Source organism: Candoia aspera, chromosome 2 (genome assembly GCF_035149785.1).
Source record: "Candoia aspera isolate rCanAsp1 chromosome 2, rCanAsp1.hap2, whole genome shotgun sequence".
NCBI lineage: Eukaryota > Metazoa > Chordata > Lepidosauria > Squamata > Boidae > Candoia > Candoia aspera.
This window is the reverse complement of record NC_086154.1, coordinates 61,761,269-61,776,024: the sequence shown is the minus strand read 5'-3', so window position 1 is coordinate 61,776,024 and position 14,756 is coordinate 61,761,269. Positions and strand designations below refer to the sequence as shown.

General features: G+C 36.4%; 1 protein-coding gene across 1 annotated transcript in view; it reads left to right on the top strand.

Moving 5' to 3' along the window:
- The window catches only part of BSN (bassoon presynaptic cytomatrix protein), a 215,656-nt gene that overhangs the window by 21,913 nt on the left and 178,987 nt on the right, over positions 1-14,756 (top strand). The window contains exon 2 of the mRNA XM_063292864.1: positions 4,013-4,394. Coding sequence (XP_063148934.1) covers positions 4,013-4,394 — 382 coding nt within the window. The remainder of the gene's footprint in view (positions 1-4,012; positions 4,395-14,756) is intronic.

The window sequence follows — 14,756 nt, the reverse complement described above, 5'->3', positions numbered from 1 at the left end:
TGCCAGAGTTTTTCTGCTGTAGGTTCACTCAGCTGAGAATCTGATTTAGCAACTTTACTTTGAATGCCCAGTGTATGAAAGGTGTGAAATACATATTTCACCATGAGGTGAAATACATTTTCAGTTATTAAGAAAAAAAAATAATTTTAAAAATTGTGTAACATACTATCCCTTTCTAAGAGAACGTAATAATGGAAGTCTTGGCACGTCTAAAAAATAAACTATTTCCAGCCCCTTGGCATTAATGTTTATAGCTGGGAACAGTTTTACTGAATGAGGATGGCTCACATTCATGTATTTTATGTAATTATCACTTAAGTTTGATTCAAGGAAGTTTCAAAATGTAATATTTTTCCCAGTTACGAACTCTTGTTAAAAACCACAGGTTCTCTCTCAAAATTATTTATGCTTTTGTGTTTTGTGCAAAATATGTTACGTAGAATATATAATAAGCAACTGTTTACTGCAGTGTAAAATTGCTTCTCATAAAGGAAAACATTTTCACTGTGCTTGTAATTACTCATGTAAACAGAAACAATATAATGGAGTGCAAGAGCCACTAGCTGTCGCTTTCATATCAGAATTAAATTTTTAGTTATTTGAAATCAGCTCAATACTTCATTAGTTTAAAAAAAAAACAGAGTAGAGAAGGGAATAAAATGTAATAAGTATTAGTTTAGTTGATCAACTTAGACTTAATACATTATTTTGTTTAATAAAAACGTTGAAATACACATTCTAAGAAACACAGAACTCCTAATGAAAATTGGGAATTCTTGTACCATGTAGGCTTATGACATCACCCTGTACATTTGCTCTGTCATTAATTACTTTGAAAAGTGATGGGGAAATGCACAGGTTATAGATTTCAGGATCTTCTTGGATAAGTAATCTTCCATATTACTGAAGAGCAGGGAGAATTCAGCATGGAGCTACTGTTTTTCTGTTCAGTTCTGAATTTATTTCAGTCAAATCTGATAACTACCAGAAATTATATGAACAGAACAGCAGGAATATATTGAGAAAATCTAATTGAACAGTGAGAAGCTGTGTCATTGATGTATTCTAAAGATTTATTGGGCTTTAATTTATTGGGCTTTAAGCATTCTGAAAGATCTTGGCCTTGTTTGCTCCAAATCTCTGCCTGAGGGCTAGGAATATTTTGGTGCCTTCAGACATTAATCATTATTTTTTGTTGTGCGGGGGGGAGGTCTACATATCTGCTAAATAAGATGATTTCCTACCTGGGCATAACTTACTGAGGCAAGCTACTTATACTCTGGAACATGTAGTACACATTTGCCTGTTTTACCACCAATATATCTGGCAGAAACTACAAGCCACTGGCAAATTCCTGCCACTTTTGAATGTGTGTGACAGAGATGAGTTTATCATGCTTTTATGATATAACTGGACATAATATTAATGAAATACATTTTGCAAAATGGCTTTATCAGTTTCATGTCTTGCAGCAGCAAAGATGTGTGTGTGTGAGAGAGAGAGGAGAGGAGAGAATGGTTCTTCTGTGTATATGCATGCACATGCCGACATGTACTTTGAGACTCATCTCATGTGAGGCATTTAAACAAATAAAACAATAATGTAAACCATTTTGTATTGCTTGTCAGCTGAGTGATCAATTTGACAATATTATTAGGGCTACCCAATCAGGGCTGCAAAATCCAGAGCATCACTAGATGGCAGCAAAAATTAGTGTTTTCTGTAGCTCATTGCTGCCATCTAGTGCCTCTCTGGATTTTGTAGCTGAGATCAGGTAGCCCTAAATTTTATTACATCTGCAGGGTTTGTTTTTTTACCCTTTCTTTCCTGAATGTCATTCTAGCATTAAAGCATGTTGGAAAAGTATTATTTTTGTTTCTTTTTCCTTTTTATTAACTGCTCATTTGGAAGGATGGGGGTGGATATCAGATATCAGATATCAGATATCAGACCTGGTTCAAACATTACTACTGCAGTATGGTTAGTATAAATTTATAGCCCACATAGTGTATTTATATGGCAAAAAGTTTTACCTTATCAAGAGCTGTTCCATTCACATGAACACAACCCACTTCTGTCCTGCTTCCCTCAGTCAAAGCCAGTAGTGGGAAATACTCACATGATCTAGTCAACTCATGTTAAGGTGCTATCAATGTAACTAGGGAGTTGAACTTAATGGAATAGTAGCCTTGCCACAACTGCAACTGGAAGGAATCTAGTTCACTTGCATAATCCAGTGATGGGATTATGGAAGGTATGTTCAAAGCTAATTGTGGTAAAATATTCATTTATAACATGTTCTCAATTTATTTTTTATTCTTTTTAACATAGCTCTACTTACACAGGAATTCAGAAAACACACATTTGATATAAAGGCTGAGTACTGAATAAGCAAGATAGGATTTTCTGTTTCCAATTGATATATTTATTAACATATCCACAACAGAACATGAAGTAGCACTATAATATTTTAGTGAACGTCACAGAGCTTGAATTCCAAAAGGACAATATTTGATCCTGTCCTGAATTTAGATATTTGGGAATATTCTCCAAATGGTTAAGCAAGAATTAATGACAGCATGTATGTATATTCAAGTATACCCATGCCCTTATTCCCTCCAGGTTGGATTCCTGTACTGTACTCTTACTTAAGAGCCAGTCTGGTGCAGTGGTTAAGGCATCAGGCTAGAAACCGGGAGACTGTGGTTTCTAGTCCCACCTTAGGCACAAAGCCAGCTGGGTGACCTTGGGCCAGTCACACTCTCTCAGCCCTAGGAAGGAGGCAATGGCAAACCACTTCTGAAAAACCTTGCCAAGAAAACTTCAGGGACTAGTCCAGGCAGTTGCCAAGAGTCAACACTGACTCAAAGGCGCACACACACACACACAAAATCTAACTTAGGTCTGCCTTTGAAGTCCACCGGGGAACTTCAGCTGGTGTGAAATGTAGCAGCCTGTGTGCTAGGAGTGAGAGCCTTTTCAGAGTGTTACGTTTCTATTGAAGGCACCAAGTACAATTCAAAGTATGGGCTTTGACCTGTAAGCTCCTATACACCTTGGGTCTAGGCTATGTGCCAGGCCCACTTCTCCAAACAAAATTTGCCTGCCTTGTGCAATCAACCTGGAAAATAACGTTTGGAGTAATGTGAGGAGTGGGGACTCAGAAGAAGCCCTTTTTCGGCCCCTCTGGAACACTTTACCCCAAAGCTTGGAGGTTTGGAGTCTGTAGGGCCCTCAGATTTTTAGAGTTGGGCATCGGGGGCCTGAGGTGTCCGTCATGTTGACACTTTTTAATTCTGCCCGTTGTTTTTAAATTGAGTGTTTTTAGGGTTTGCTAATGGTATTTAGGCATTTTTAATGTAAGCTGCCTGAAATTTATGAAACTGGGCAAGATGTAAAGGATATAAATAAATAATTAAAGAGAGAGGTTCCTGCAGTCTGTTAACTTCTTTTTAAATTTAGAAAAACGAACAAGCAGCTCTGGAAGTGTCCTTTTTTTATAGAGAAGCTGGTTTTTTAAAATGTAATGTCATCGTTGGATTATCTCCCCTTGCTTCAGTTAATTTGTACCCAAGAATCAGCAGTATTAGGCTGAGAATGGCTGTGCTGTGACATGAAATGGCGCCGCAAATGATCAGATAACCTTTTCCAGTAATGGGAACTTGCTTGATTTGTTAGAGGGTGCCTGATTTCTGTTGGCTCTCAGTTTACATATATATCTCCCTCTTTCTGAGTCTGGAGACTGCAGAAAAAGGGACAGGTTTTAGCTAGTCTGACATGAAATATGTTCTAGGTGTGGTGAGCTATAACTGCTTCTTAGAATAACTCCTTATTATGGGGCGTATTAAAAATAAATAAAACAATGCAATCCTTGTGTCTGAACATCTGTTTGCGGTAATTAACTGCAACTCTTAGGACGATTCAGATTCTTTTTTTCCAGTCTTTTTGGTCGGAGTTTGGGTTGTTATCCCTTCAGTCCAGTTTATTGGATATGCCTTTTAATGTGTTTCAGCACACCAAGAAGACCAGAACAATCGGACCACTCTTTTGGACAGAGGGCAACTTCCCCATCCCTGACAAGAACTGCTCCAGGCAGTGAAAGCCCAAGAGAGAAAGGGAGCCATGGGCAGGCTCCCCAACACTTGGATGGGCCAAGGAGGACTCTCCAAGTGGGTGGACGTTCACCATCTGTGTCACCGGAGCGAGGCAGCACGCCTACCTCACCTTATTCGGTCCCACAAATCGCCCCCCTTCCCAGTAGCACTCTCTGTCCTATATGCAAGACGACAGATCTCACCTCCTCTCCTAACCAGCCAAACTTCAATACCTGTACACAGTGTCACAACAAGGTGTGCAACCAGTGTGGATTCAACCCCAACCCTCATCTGACCGAGGTAATGGTTCCGTGTATGTCTGTGGGTAACAGTTGCGCTGTGATCCAGCTTATTTGGTGTTTTAGCTCTGTTAACTTGTTTGTCTAGTTTTTTTAAGGATCTTGTGTGCAGTGTCAGAGCATGAATTTGCTGAGGCCCCATGTAACAGGATAGATCGCTTTCTAACTACTTTATTAGAAAATGTACTAAAACATCACACACACACCCACAAGCACACAATATACTGTACCTATCAAAAGGGGAGAAAGAAGAAGACAGAGAAGAAGAAGGGTTTTATCTGCTGATGAAGTAGACAAAGGTGAATAGGAAATGCCAAAGGACTGTTTGTAGGTCAATCTCGGTGTATTTCCAATACAATGTTTCCATCTGTTTTACTGTATATGTCATGGTATCTGTGTTGATTCTCACAATAAGTATTAATTCTTACACTTTGTTCAGACCTCATATGTTTTATTCTTGTCTGATGTTTTCAATACCTTCTCAAGGGGTGAAAGCAACAACTGTCCTCATTCATTAGTGCCATCCATGCAATTATGATAGCTGTTTTCTATAGCTTGTTCTGTTTAACAGCTCTAGCTGATTGCTGCGGTTCGCATTCTTCAGCTCTTTTAGCTATCTTTTCCTTTTGTCCCCTTTTGATTAGCTATCAAAAAATGAAATAGAAGGATACATATAGTGAACAGAATAAAGAATAAAGATAGTCTTTATGTGAAAAATAAAGATAATACAAGCATGCATTTTATATTATATTCCACCTCTTTGTACTTTTGAAATATACACAAAAAGTTATGATCATTAGGTATCCAAATACATTCATTCATTCAACATTCTAATCAAGTCAATGTTTGTACTAAGCTGCATGAAAATAAAGTTCTGAATTCAACTTTTGTGGTGAATTCTAGACACCTCAAAGCAATAAGAAAAGTATACATATGAGATAAGGACTTGGTGAGAACTCTTCAAGTGATGGCTGTAATGTTGTAAGTTGTTCTACAACCTAAGAGAGGATATGCATATTTGCAATTTTTTGAGAGTTTAAGAATGAATACCTACAATTTCCCACATGAAATATATTTTTAACTGAGTCATGTATTGAATCTATCAGATCCACTCCAAGGGCAATGTTGAGATAATTCCAGAAGAGGTTTTTATTGTCCAATTGTCCTACTTTGTTCATGGAATTTTGCAAGGGGAAGACAGATACTACCATATTCCTTTCAGAATCCACCCATTTTCCCCATCATTTCATTCGTTTTTTCAAATCAGAAACATATATTATGGAGGGAAATATACTGTAAAATAATCCCATTGTCTTAATTCATAATACTAGGAATCACCTGTTTGGAAACATCCTTAACTAATGGAATATGAGAATGCTATCAAAGTATTTATGTTACTTCTCTGTGAATTCCTTCCCCCCACCCCCCGTGCTTTTCTTTTTTATTTGTGGTTTCTCTAAATTTGATCTTACTTGGCAGTTGTATTCCTGACCTCTCACCTTATCCAAATAATTGGCTAATGAAAAGGACAATATATTTTTACAATTTAGTGTCCAGAATTTATATAATTTGTTCAGTATACTTTATAATTGGATGGAAGATGAGAAATAAAACCCTAAAACCTGCAATATAGTTTTTGAAATTATCTAGCTTCCCCAGCATAGTTTGTTGTTGCTGAAATCAGAATGAAATTAAGATCTGATTACAATGAGATATAATTTATGGTAACAGGGCTGAATAAAAAGAGGCATTGTAGTTCATTGTGCAGTTGTATGACTGTTGACCTGAGTGATGAATAAAAAAAGTATTTTAAAATCTCAAGTTTTTTATGACATTACAAAGACATTTTCAGTGGGCTAATCCAAATGACCTTTCACCAGAAAATAAATCATTATTTATTAGCACCAAATGATGTATAGATATTTTCTAAAGGTAGCCTTTCTGATCCAAGGACACCACCCTTTTCTAGTGTTCAGTCTGCAATATATGGCACTTTGAAGCACTAGGATTTTTAAAAATCTCTTGAAATATTTTTGAGTGCTACCTGTTTCAGATTAATGTCTTCAGTGAAAAGACATTAGTTTACTTTCTGTTAGGTCTCAATTTGCAAAGGGGTTGAACTCCCACAGCAGCTACCTGTGCTCTAAATGGAAAATAAATGTAGGTTCTATAATCATTATCAAATTAGGCAATATGTGAAATGCTTGATCACCTTTAACACATCTGTTGTTAACAGCAACCACTGCGATAGGAGAAGAAATTGGGAGTGGAACTGTAGAATGAAGGGATGGACAGTAGCACACTTGGGCCTCTCTTGGTCATAGTCCCAGGAAAAATCACTGCTCCAATTTAATGCCAATACCTTCCCATGGCAAATAGCAAATTTCAGCAGAAATGCAGCACACAGTTAAGGATTAAAATCTTACTTTGCATGGCACGGTCTCAGTCCTGATTGCCCTGAGATTATTACTAAGAAATAACAACAAATGCATGGACTTCTCTCATGCAAACCTCAAATTCTACATAGATCTGACATCATGCAAAGCTTATACATCAAACCATTGAGCTGCACTGAATCCCCCCAAGAAGAATGAGAATGAATGCAGTAGGATGAATATTGAGGTCATTTGAATGATACAGACAGGAACAGTATATTGTGTCACCATGTTGTGTTCTTCAGTGGTCTATGTATGGGGATCGAGGTAACAAAATACTTTGGCTAGGGAAATTGTAATCCAACATATCTGAAGCACACTAGATTGGGACAGGTTGCCTTAGTTATACAAATCTGTATATAATGGTAAATCAGTTAAGCCACCCTGAAGCAATGAAACACATTGGAATACATAATCTTTCATCTAGCAGTCTTTAATTTGTAATTAAAAATGGATGAATTATTTGCTGCAACATTTGCTTTATGCCCTTGTTGAGGTCAAAATTATTTATATGCATATAAAGATGCAGCACCCTAACCACAGTTACAATTCAACTTCCATTTATTTTGGTGGACTTGGAAATTAATGCTGTTTATCTGTAGCAGCTCTGCTTGAATGATGCCCCTGTTGTGTTAATGCATATTTGTTTAATGTTTTGGGAAATATATTTTCCAATGAATGTTCATTACACTTTTCCATTTAGAGAATGGAAACAGAATTTCTTGAATATTATTAAAAGCATTAACAGGTTGAGAATAAATAAAAAGATCTATGTTCAAATCAGCATCGACATATTTTAGACTGTGAATTGCAGAAAACTTAAAAGTTGCTTAATATCTGCTTCCTATTTTCACTCTTTATGAAGATATAAACAATAGAAAATAAGCAATAATATGGTTTATTACCATATTATTATAAAGGATAGTGATCAAGTACACTGTGAATTTGTTGATTTTTAATACAATATTCTATTTGTGAAATCTGATGCTTGTAAATAAAAAGAACCAATCTGAAAAGCAGATTGTAATAAGAATGTATTCCTCAAGGCAATATGCATGATTCTTCTTTCTCCCTAAGGTTGCTGCCTCCACTCTGCCTATTTAAAATATAAAATTAAAAGAGATGATTCCATCCCTTTCTCATGAACCACTAAAATGGCCACACAGCTGGGGGCAGTAAAATGGCCACACAGCTGGGGGCAGTGAGAAACAAATATGAAAAGTGCCAGAGGCAGTTTCCCTAAATAAGAAAACTGTAGTCTAAGAGAATAAGTAGCCTAGATTTTTGTAGAACTATCTTATATGGGAAATTCTGAAAGGGAATTGGATTTGTTTTCCTCAGCTGATTGGACTAGAAAATTCTTTCCAAACTTGATTCATTGCACATTTAAATGGCTTATGTCCAAAATACAAGTTGGCAAATATCTATGCATTCAAGAAAGTAATGTAAGTTTATTTAAAGAGTTCCACCAATGCCAGTTTTAAGTGCTCTTTTTGCCAAATAGTTCTTTGATGCCTGAGAATTAATCATGATGCTTGAGAACATCATGCAAGACTTTGGCTACCTGGAACACTGGTAATTTAAACAAGTAAAATTAAGAGCAATCTTCAAGTTATTTACCTCACTCAAATTAATTTTGCATTGCATGAAAGGAAGCATGTTTTATTTGTTCAATTGCTCTGTGTTTGGATAGTAATGAATTAGATTACCACTCATTCTAAACCCATGTTGAATATACTTTTCCAAGTGTTATGGCATCATTTTATTTATTTATATTTATATATCAAATTTATTCACCGCCCATCTCACTCAGACAGCAACTCTGGGCAGTTTACATAAAATAGCAAATTTTACATTAAAAAAAATTAACCACTTCAGCTTTATTATTTCTTTTTTATTTAAGAAGAAAACTGCTGACTCTCTCTGCTTGATCGGAATAATCGCCAGCCATCCTCCTTAGTGAGTGAGACCTCAGTCTTAGATATAATCACAGTACAAAACAAAGAAGAAAAACATTTGGTTCGGTATATAATACCAAAATAGAAAGAGAATATTACTTCAGTTATTTGGACGTTGTATATAATAAAACCAAATATAATGCAAGGTACATGGAAGAAAACTAAAGAAGTAAAAGTAAAATGAAAATAGAATAACTGGAAATACAGAAAGTACAAGTCCTATATGGGAAAAAATTGAAGATACAAAGTGGTAAAGAGGCCTCAACAAGGAGTCTCTAGCAGAGTGTATGGGATTAAAAATAAAAGTAATTGGGGATGAAACTGAAGTGAGGGAATGCCAGAAGAATTTTGGGAATGTACTAAAAACAGAAGAGTGGAATAGAAACAAATACTGTAAATGTTAAGCGTCCAAGAATAGGAATGATGAAAAAGAAACCATATGTTGAATATTGAAAATATAAGGCTGCAAGTTTAGATGGTGTAAGAGAAGAAACATTACAATATGGATGGGTGTGTAACTTGTTTAATTTGTGTAAGAAGAGTGTGTTTGTGTGGGAAAATGGGAAGAATACCATGATTGTTCCCTGTACAAAAGGAAAAGTAGCAAGAATACAAAAACTACAGGGAGATTTAAGTGATAAGTAATGCTAAGGCGGAGTTTGGAGAATTCTGACTGAAAGTCCGTGAGAGGTAACAATGAGCAATATTTGGGAAATGCAGTGCAACGTTATGCCAAGCATAGGATGTACCGGCCAGATTTTTGCTCTTCAGCAGGTCACTGAGAAATTTATGAAAGTGAGAATGCAATTTATTATCCATTTATTTAGAGAAACATATGATAAAATGATAAGCTTGAATTTTTGCATAAGTACAGAGCTGAAGGTAAATGCAAGAAGAGTAGATTATGATAAAAATAAAGCATGCATGAGAATAAATAAAATGCTTAACAAATGGTTCAACACTGATCAAGGAGTAACATGAACATATGTGATATCTTTTGGGTTGTTTAATGTACAGTATTTATGGATTAATGTCTAAGAAATGCTTTGGGGATGCTAATGGTCTGTTGGTTGAGGACATGGATGAAGGTTTTTTTTTTTATGCAGATAATGCCATGTTGTTAGCCAAGAATATGAATGACTGTACAATGCAACCGTATGTATAGAACTGAAAGTTAATGTATCAGAGACAAAGATAGTTGTGTTTGACAGAATAGATGAAGTGAATGATTGCAAGTTATACCTAAATACAAAAAACTAGATCAAGTAAATGAATTTATATTCCTAGGTAGAATGTTTAGTAAAGATGGAGAAGTGACTGGGGGGAAAATTAAGATGTGGAAGTGCTGGTAAGCGTAGTGGATAATACATAATCTATTGTAAGGAATGAATGTCAAAGAAGTAAAAATGGCTCTGCATAAGAATGTGGTGCTGCCCCCATTGTTATATGGAAGTGAGAGTTGGGTGTGCCAGGAGAAACATAAAAATAAGTTGAAAGCATTGGGAATGTGATTGCACTAACTTTACAATCTTGGTAATTCCTTTGTCCACTTACTGGTTGGGTTCTGAATGTATGTGGAGGTCATACAAAAATGAGCGAGCAGTATGTAAAAAAATATTGAAGACATTTGGTCATATAGAGACAACGAGTAAAGATCAAACTAAAAGCAAATATCTGAAAGAAAATGAATGGGTTGAGAGGAAAGAGAAGACCATGAAAGTTGTAGTTGGATGAGAATATTCAAGAACAAAAGCCAGTCATGAACGTGGTAGAATCAAGGATAGTTTTCAAGGCAGAAAGAAATGGAGAGATACACTAAATGTAATTTCATTTTCTTTTATTATCTTTAATTTCTTTGGCTTACCATTTCTTATTCCTTTCCTGCTCTCTGCATAGGGTTGGTTTTCCTTTTGGGGATGGCCATGTGTATGTGTGTGTGTGTATAATAAAAATACGCATTAAGAGAAAATTAAAAGCAAATCAGTTTAAACAATAGCAGTAAATCCGCATCATATCTGTATCAACCCAGCAGCAAAACTGAAGTGTTATGTCATGTATAACTTATAGGTGTATAATGCTTTGGAATTTATTTATTGTTAAAATTAAAAATAGTCTGGAACCCACATTTCTTTAAAAGCTGTGGCATCCCAAGAACTAGACAATTAAATATTAATACACACACACACAGAGAGAGACTGTAGTTGATTTCAGTCCTGAGCATTTTTCTTTGCACTTCTATGCACCCAAAATGTGCTTCTGATACATGTGTGATCTCTGGGAACAGTGTGAAATATGGAACAGGCAAATGGAGGGAAATTGACAGAAATTGCGCTTATCTACATGAGTGGGAAGAACTAGGCCATTCCCATGCTAACTTTCTCCTCCCTCCCTCCCTTCCTTCCACATTAGCCTGGTTCAGATTAATGAAGCAAAGAAGATTGGAAGATCTTCTGGTGTATAAAATATATAGAACTTTACATCATTGTTTATGGCTGTAGTTAGTCTTAATTCCTCACTCCTCTCCAAATTCATTGCAATCTTTACATTTTTTTCCCATTACGATAAATGATACTATCATTTTTCATTTCTGGAATGTTTATTTAAAATCTCAGCATTTTGAATGAAAACCCAATGTGTGTGAAATCTTTCGGGTTTTTTTTCATCCATCAGAAATGTTCCAATCAGTCTAGTTTCTGCCACAGGAGGTTTATCAAGTCTCATGGCAGTATGGTGATGAAGCACCCATTTGCCCCAGTTTTTGCTTCTGTATTTAGTGCAGAAAGGCATATTGAGGTGTTCTGCATTTTAGCCAGATTACTATCAATATTTGTTAATGGCTTTGAAACTCCTACTAACCCCTTTCACTTTGTCTCTTGTTCTTATTCTTTGGATTCCAGAGGCCAATATTATCTAGTTGACAGTTCTGATTTCCAAGTTTATCTTCAACACAAGAAATAAATCTGCATCTGGCTTTCTTTTTATAGCAGATCCATTATTTTTTGCCACTCTGCTGTATTACTTAGCTTTTGTCTGAACTAAATATACCACGTTTAAGTCATTTCTCATTTGGGATTTATTTATTTTTTGGCTGATACCTACATTTTGGCATTTTTTAAAAAGAGCCGCAAGCAAATAAGACTTTATATAATGTTGTATTTCTCAGCTGTATTTCTGTGATCCGTTATAATTATGCATTATACTATCCAGATCTTTTAAACTGAAATTACAAGCTATCAACATTATATAATGGACATCTTTTTCAAAATTGTCAATGACCTCCAAGGTTGCTTCATGTGCAAACAGATTGAACCATTTTCCCATTCTTTTCCCTCCCTTCTGGAGTGTGGATTTGGGGAAAATGACAAAAATACTGTTACAGCAAAACAGAAAGATGAGATAAGTGCTAATAAAAAGGTGTTGGATATATTATTCCCAAAGAATGAAGCAATTAGCTTTACTGACAGTCCTCTTTAGATTGTGCCATCCACACATTTTTGCCTGTGATACAGGAAATGAGCAAGACTAAGCTGGGGTTCTGAGACATTTTAAGAAACATGATAAATAATATAGATTGTTCAGATTGAAACATTTCCACTTTCTTCAAAGAAAGTAGGCGTGTGGGTTTGATTGTGAGAGAGTGAACATGGGGGTGAAAAGTAACTAAAGCAGCAGGTAGCAAGGGGAACAACTTTGGATGTATTAAAAACAGCATGTTCTCAGCTCTGCAATTGCTGTTTTGCCAAGGACAGCATGGAAAGCATTGAACAAGAATATACAAATGCTCCAAGGTTTCAAGCTTGTGATTTTAGATGGTCATTGAAGCATACACTTGTGATATCAGCCTTTACAATTATCTCAGTTGTTTCTAATTAAATAGGAAATTTAATATTTGCATCAACAAAGCTCTAATGTCAGCTATAAGGACCTGAGAACTGAAATCCATAGATGGATTCAGGTGAGAAGCAGCCATGTGCAGCTCCTTTAATTATGATTGCATGGAATACAGTGGCTCCATCTACTGAAACTTTACTCACCACCAAATGTCTGCTAACAGATTGCTAAAAATGCTGGGGCCATAACACATTACCAGATTTCCAAATAAATGCTGGAGTTTGACTCTATCCTATACTGCTGCAGAAAATAATTTTAAATATTTAACAATTTTTAAATTAAAAGTTTAATATTACTTTTATGTGCTCAGAAATAAAATGGTTTAAGTGTGTGCATGTCTGTGCATGTGATCAGCAGTATTCCTGAATCCTCATAAAGTCTTTGGGGGTTTTTTTTTCCCCCAACATGAAAGGGTTCTGAGTTTTTTTTATTTTTGCCACACTTTACCATTCATAACTCCAAGTATTTATTCAAAACTTTTCTTTCCTTGAGGGGTGGGAGGAAACACAAATGCATCAGATCTGAACTTCAAATTGGACAAAAAGTTCCAAGGGTGTGATAGTCAGTAGGGAAGGAATAATAAGGAAAAGAACATTTCAACACAAAACAGCTGATGGGGAAAGAATCATAGAATCATAGGGTTGGAAGGGACCTTGGAGGTCATTTAGTCCAACAAATGACTGTCCAGTCTTTTCTTGAAAGCCATCACTTGAAAGTGATGGAGCACCCACAATTTCAGGAGGCAGGCTATTTCAGTTGCTTAATAGCTCTCAGAGTCAGGGAATTCCTGACTGTGGTTCAAAATTGGTTCAAGTTTGGATCTCTCACTGTAAAGCTTCCACCCATTGGTTCTTGTCTTACTCTGGGCAGAATAAAACCTTTCCCTCTCCCCTGTGATATCCTTTCATGTACCAGAGACTGCTATCATGTCTCCCCTTAGCCTTCTCTTCTTTAAGCTAAACATACCAAGTTCCTTTAGGCGCTCTTTGTACGATTTAGCCTCCAAGCCCCTTAGCATCTTTGGTGCTCTTCTCTGCACCCTTTCCAGTTCTTCAGCATCCTTTTTGTATTGCGGGGACCAGAACTGGACACGGTATTCCAGGTGTGGACTGACCAGTGCAGCATAAAGCGGTACTACCACTTCCCGTAATCTTGATACTATCCCTCTGTTGATGCAATCCAGGACTACGTTGGATTTTTGGGCAGCTGCAGCACATTGCTGGCTCATCCTTAATCTGTGGTCTACCAAGACCCACAGATTTTTCTTGCAAGTTCTACTGCTAAACTAGGTACCACCTATCTTGTACCTGTGCATCTGACTTTTCCTGCCTAAGTGCAGAACCTTACATTTCTCAACATTGAATAACATTGTATTGGATAGGACCCAATATTCAAGTTTATCAAGAGCCTTTTGAATCTTCAGCCTGTCTTCAGGGGTATCAGCAGTCCCCACCCCAGCTTTGTGTCATTGCAAATTTATGACCATGCCTTCTATTCCCTTGTTTAAATCATTTATGAAAATGTTAAACAGTACTGGGCCCAAGACAGAACCCTGAGAACCTTGACAGGATCAAATACTTCCTGTCTTTTCAGTAAAAATTATGTGGACATTTACATCTCATCTCTGGCTCTGATGGCTTCAAACTGAGAATGTCCATCTGAGCCCAGGAAATCTCAGAAAGGGAGGGAGGGAGGGATTGTTCCTAGCCATTGAAATATAGCTCATTCCCAGAAAAACTTTCTGGAAATTAAATAATAATTAATATTCCTTTGAGAGGATATATTTAAGGAAATATTTAAGTAAGAATGTCATTTTTCAAACTTATTTCTCTATTAAAAATGGGGGGGGGGGTTCTATGTATGTAATGTGGCTGGTCTGTGTTAGATGAACCACATCTACTTGTTCTAACCACAGCAAGATATGGGAAAGGGGAGGGGAAGTTCCAAGTCTACTATAATTTTTTTTTTAATCTTAATGAGAGTATTGAATCACAGAATATAGAGTTTGGAAGGGACCTTAAAGGTCATCTAGTCCAATTCCCTGCTCAGTGCAAAAATCCACTGAACTATCCCTGGAAG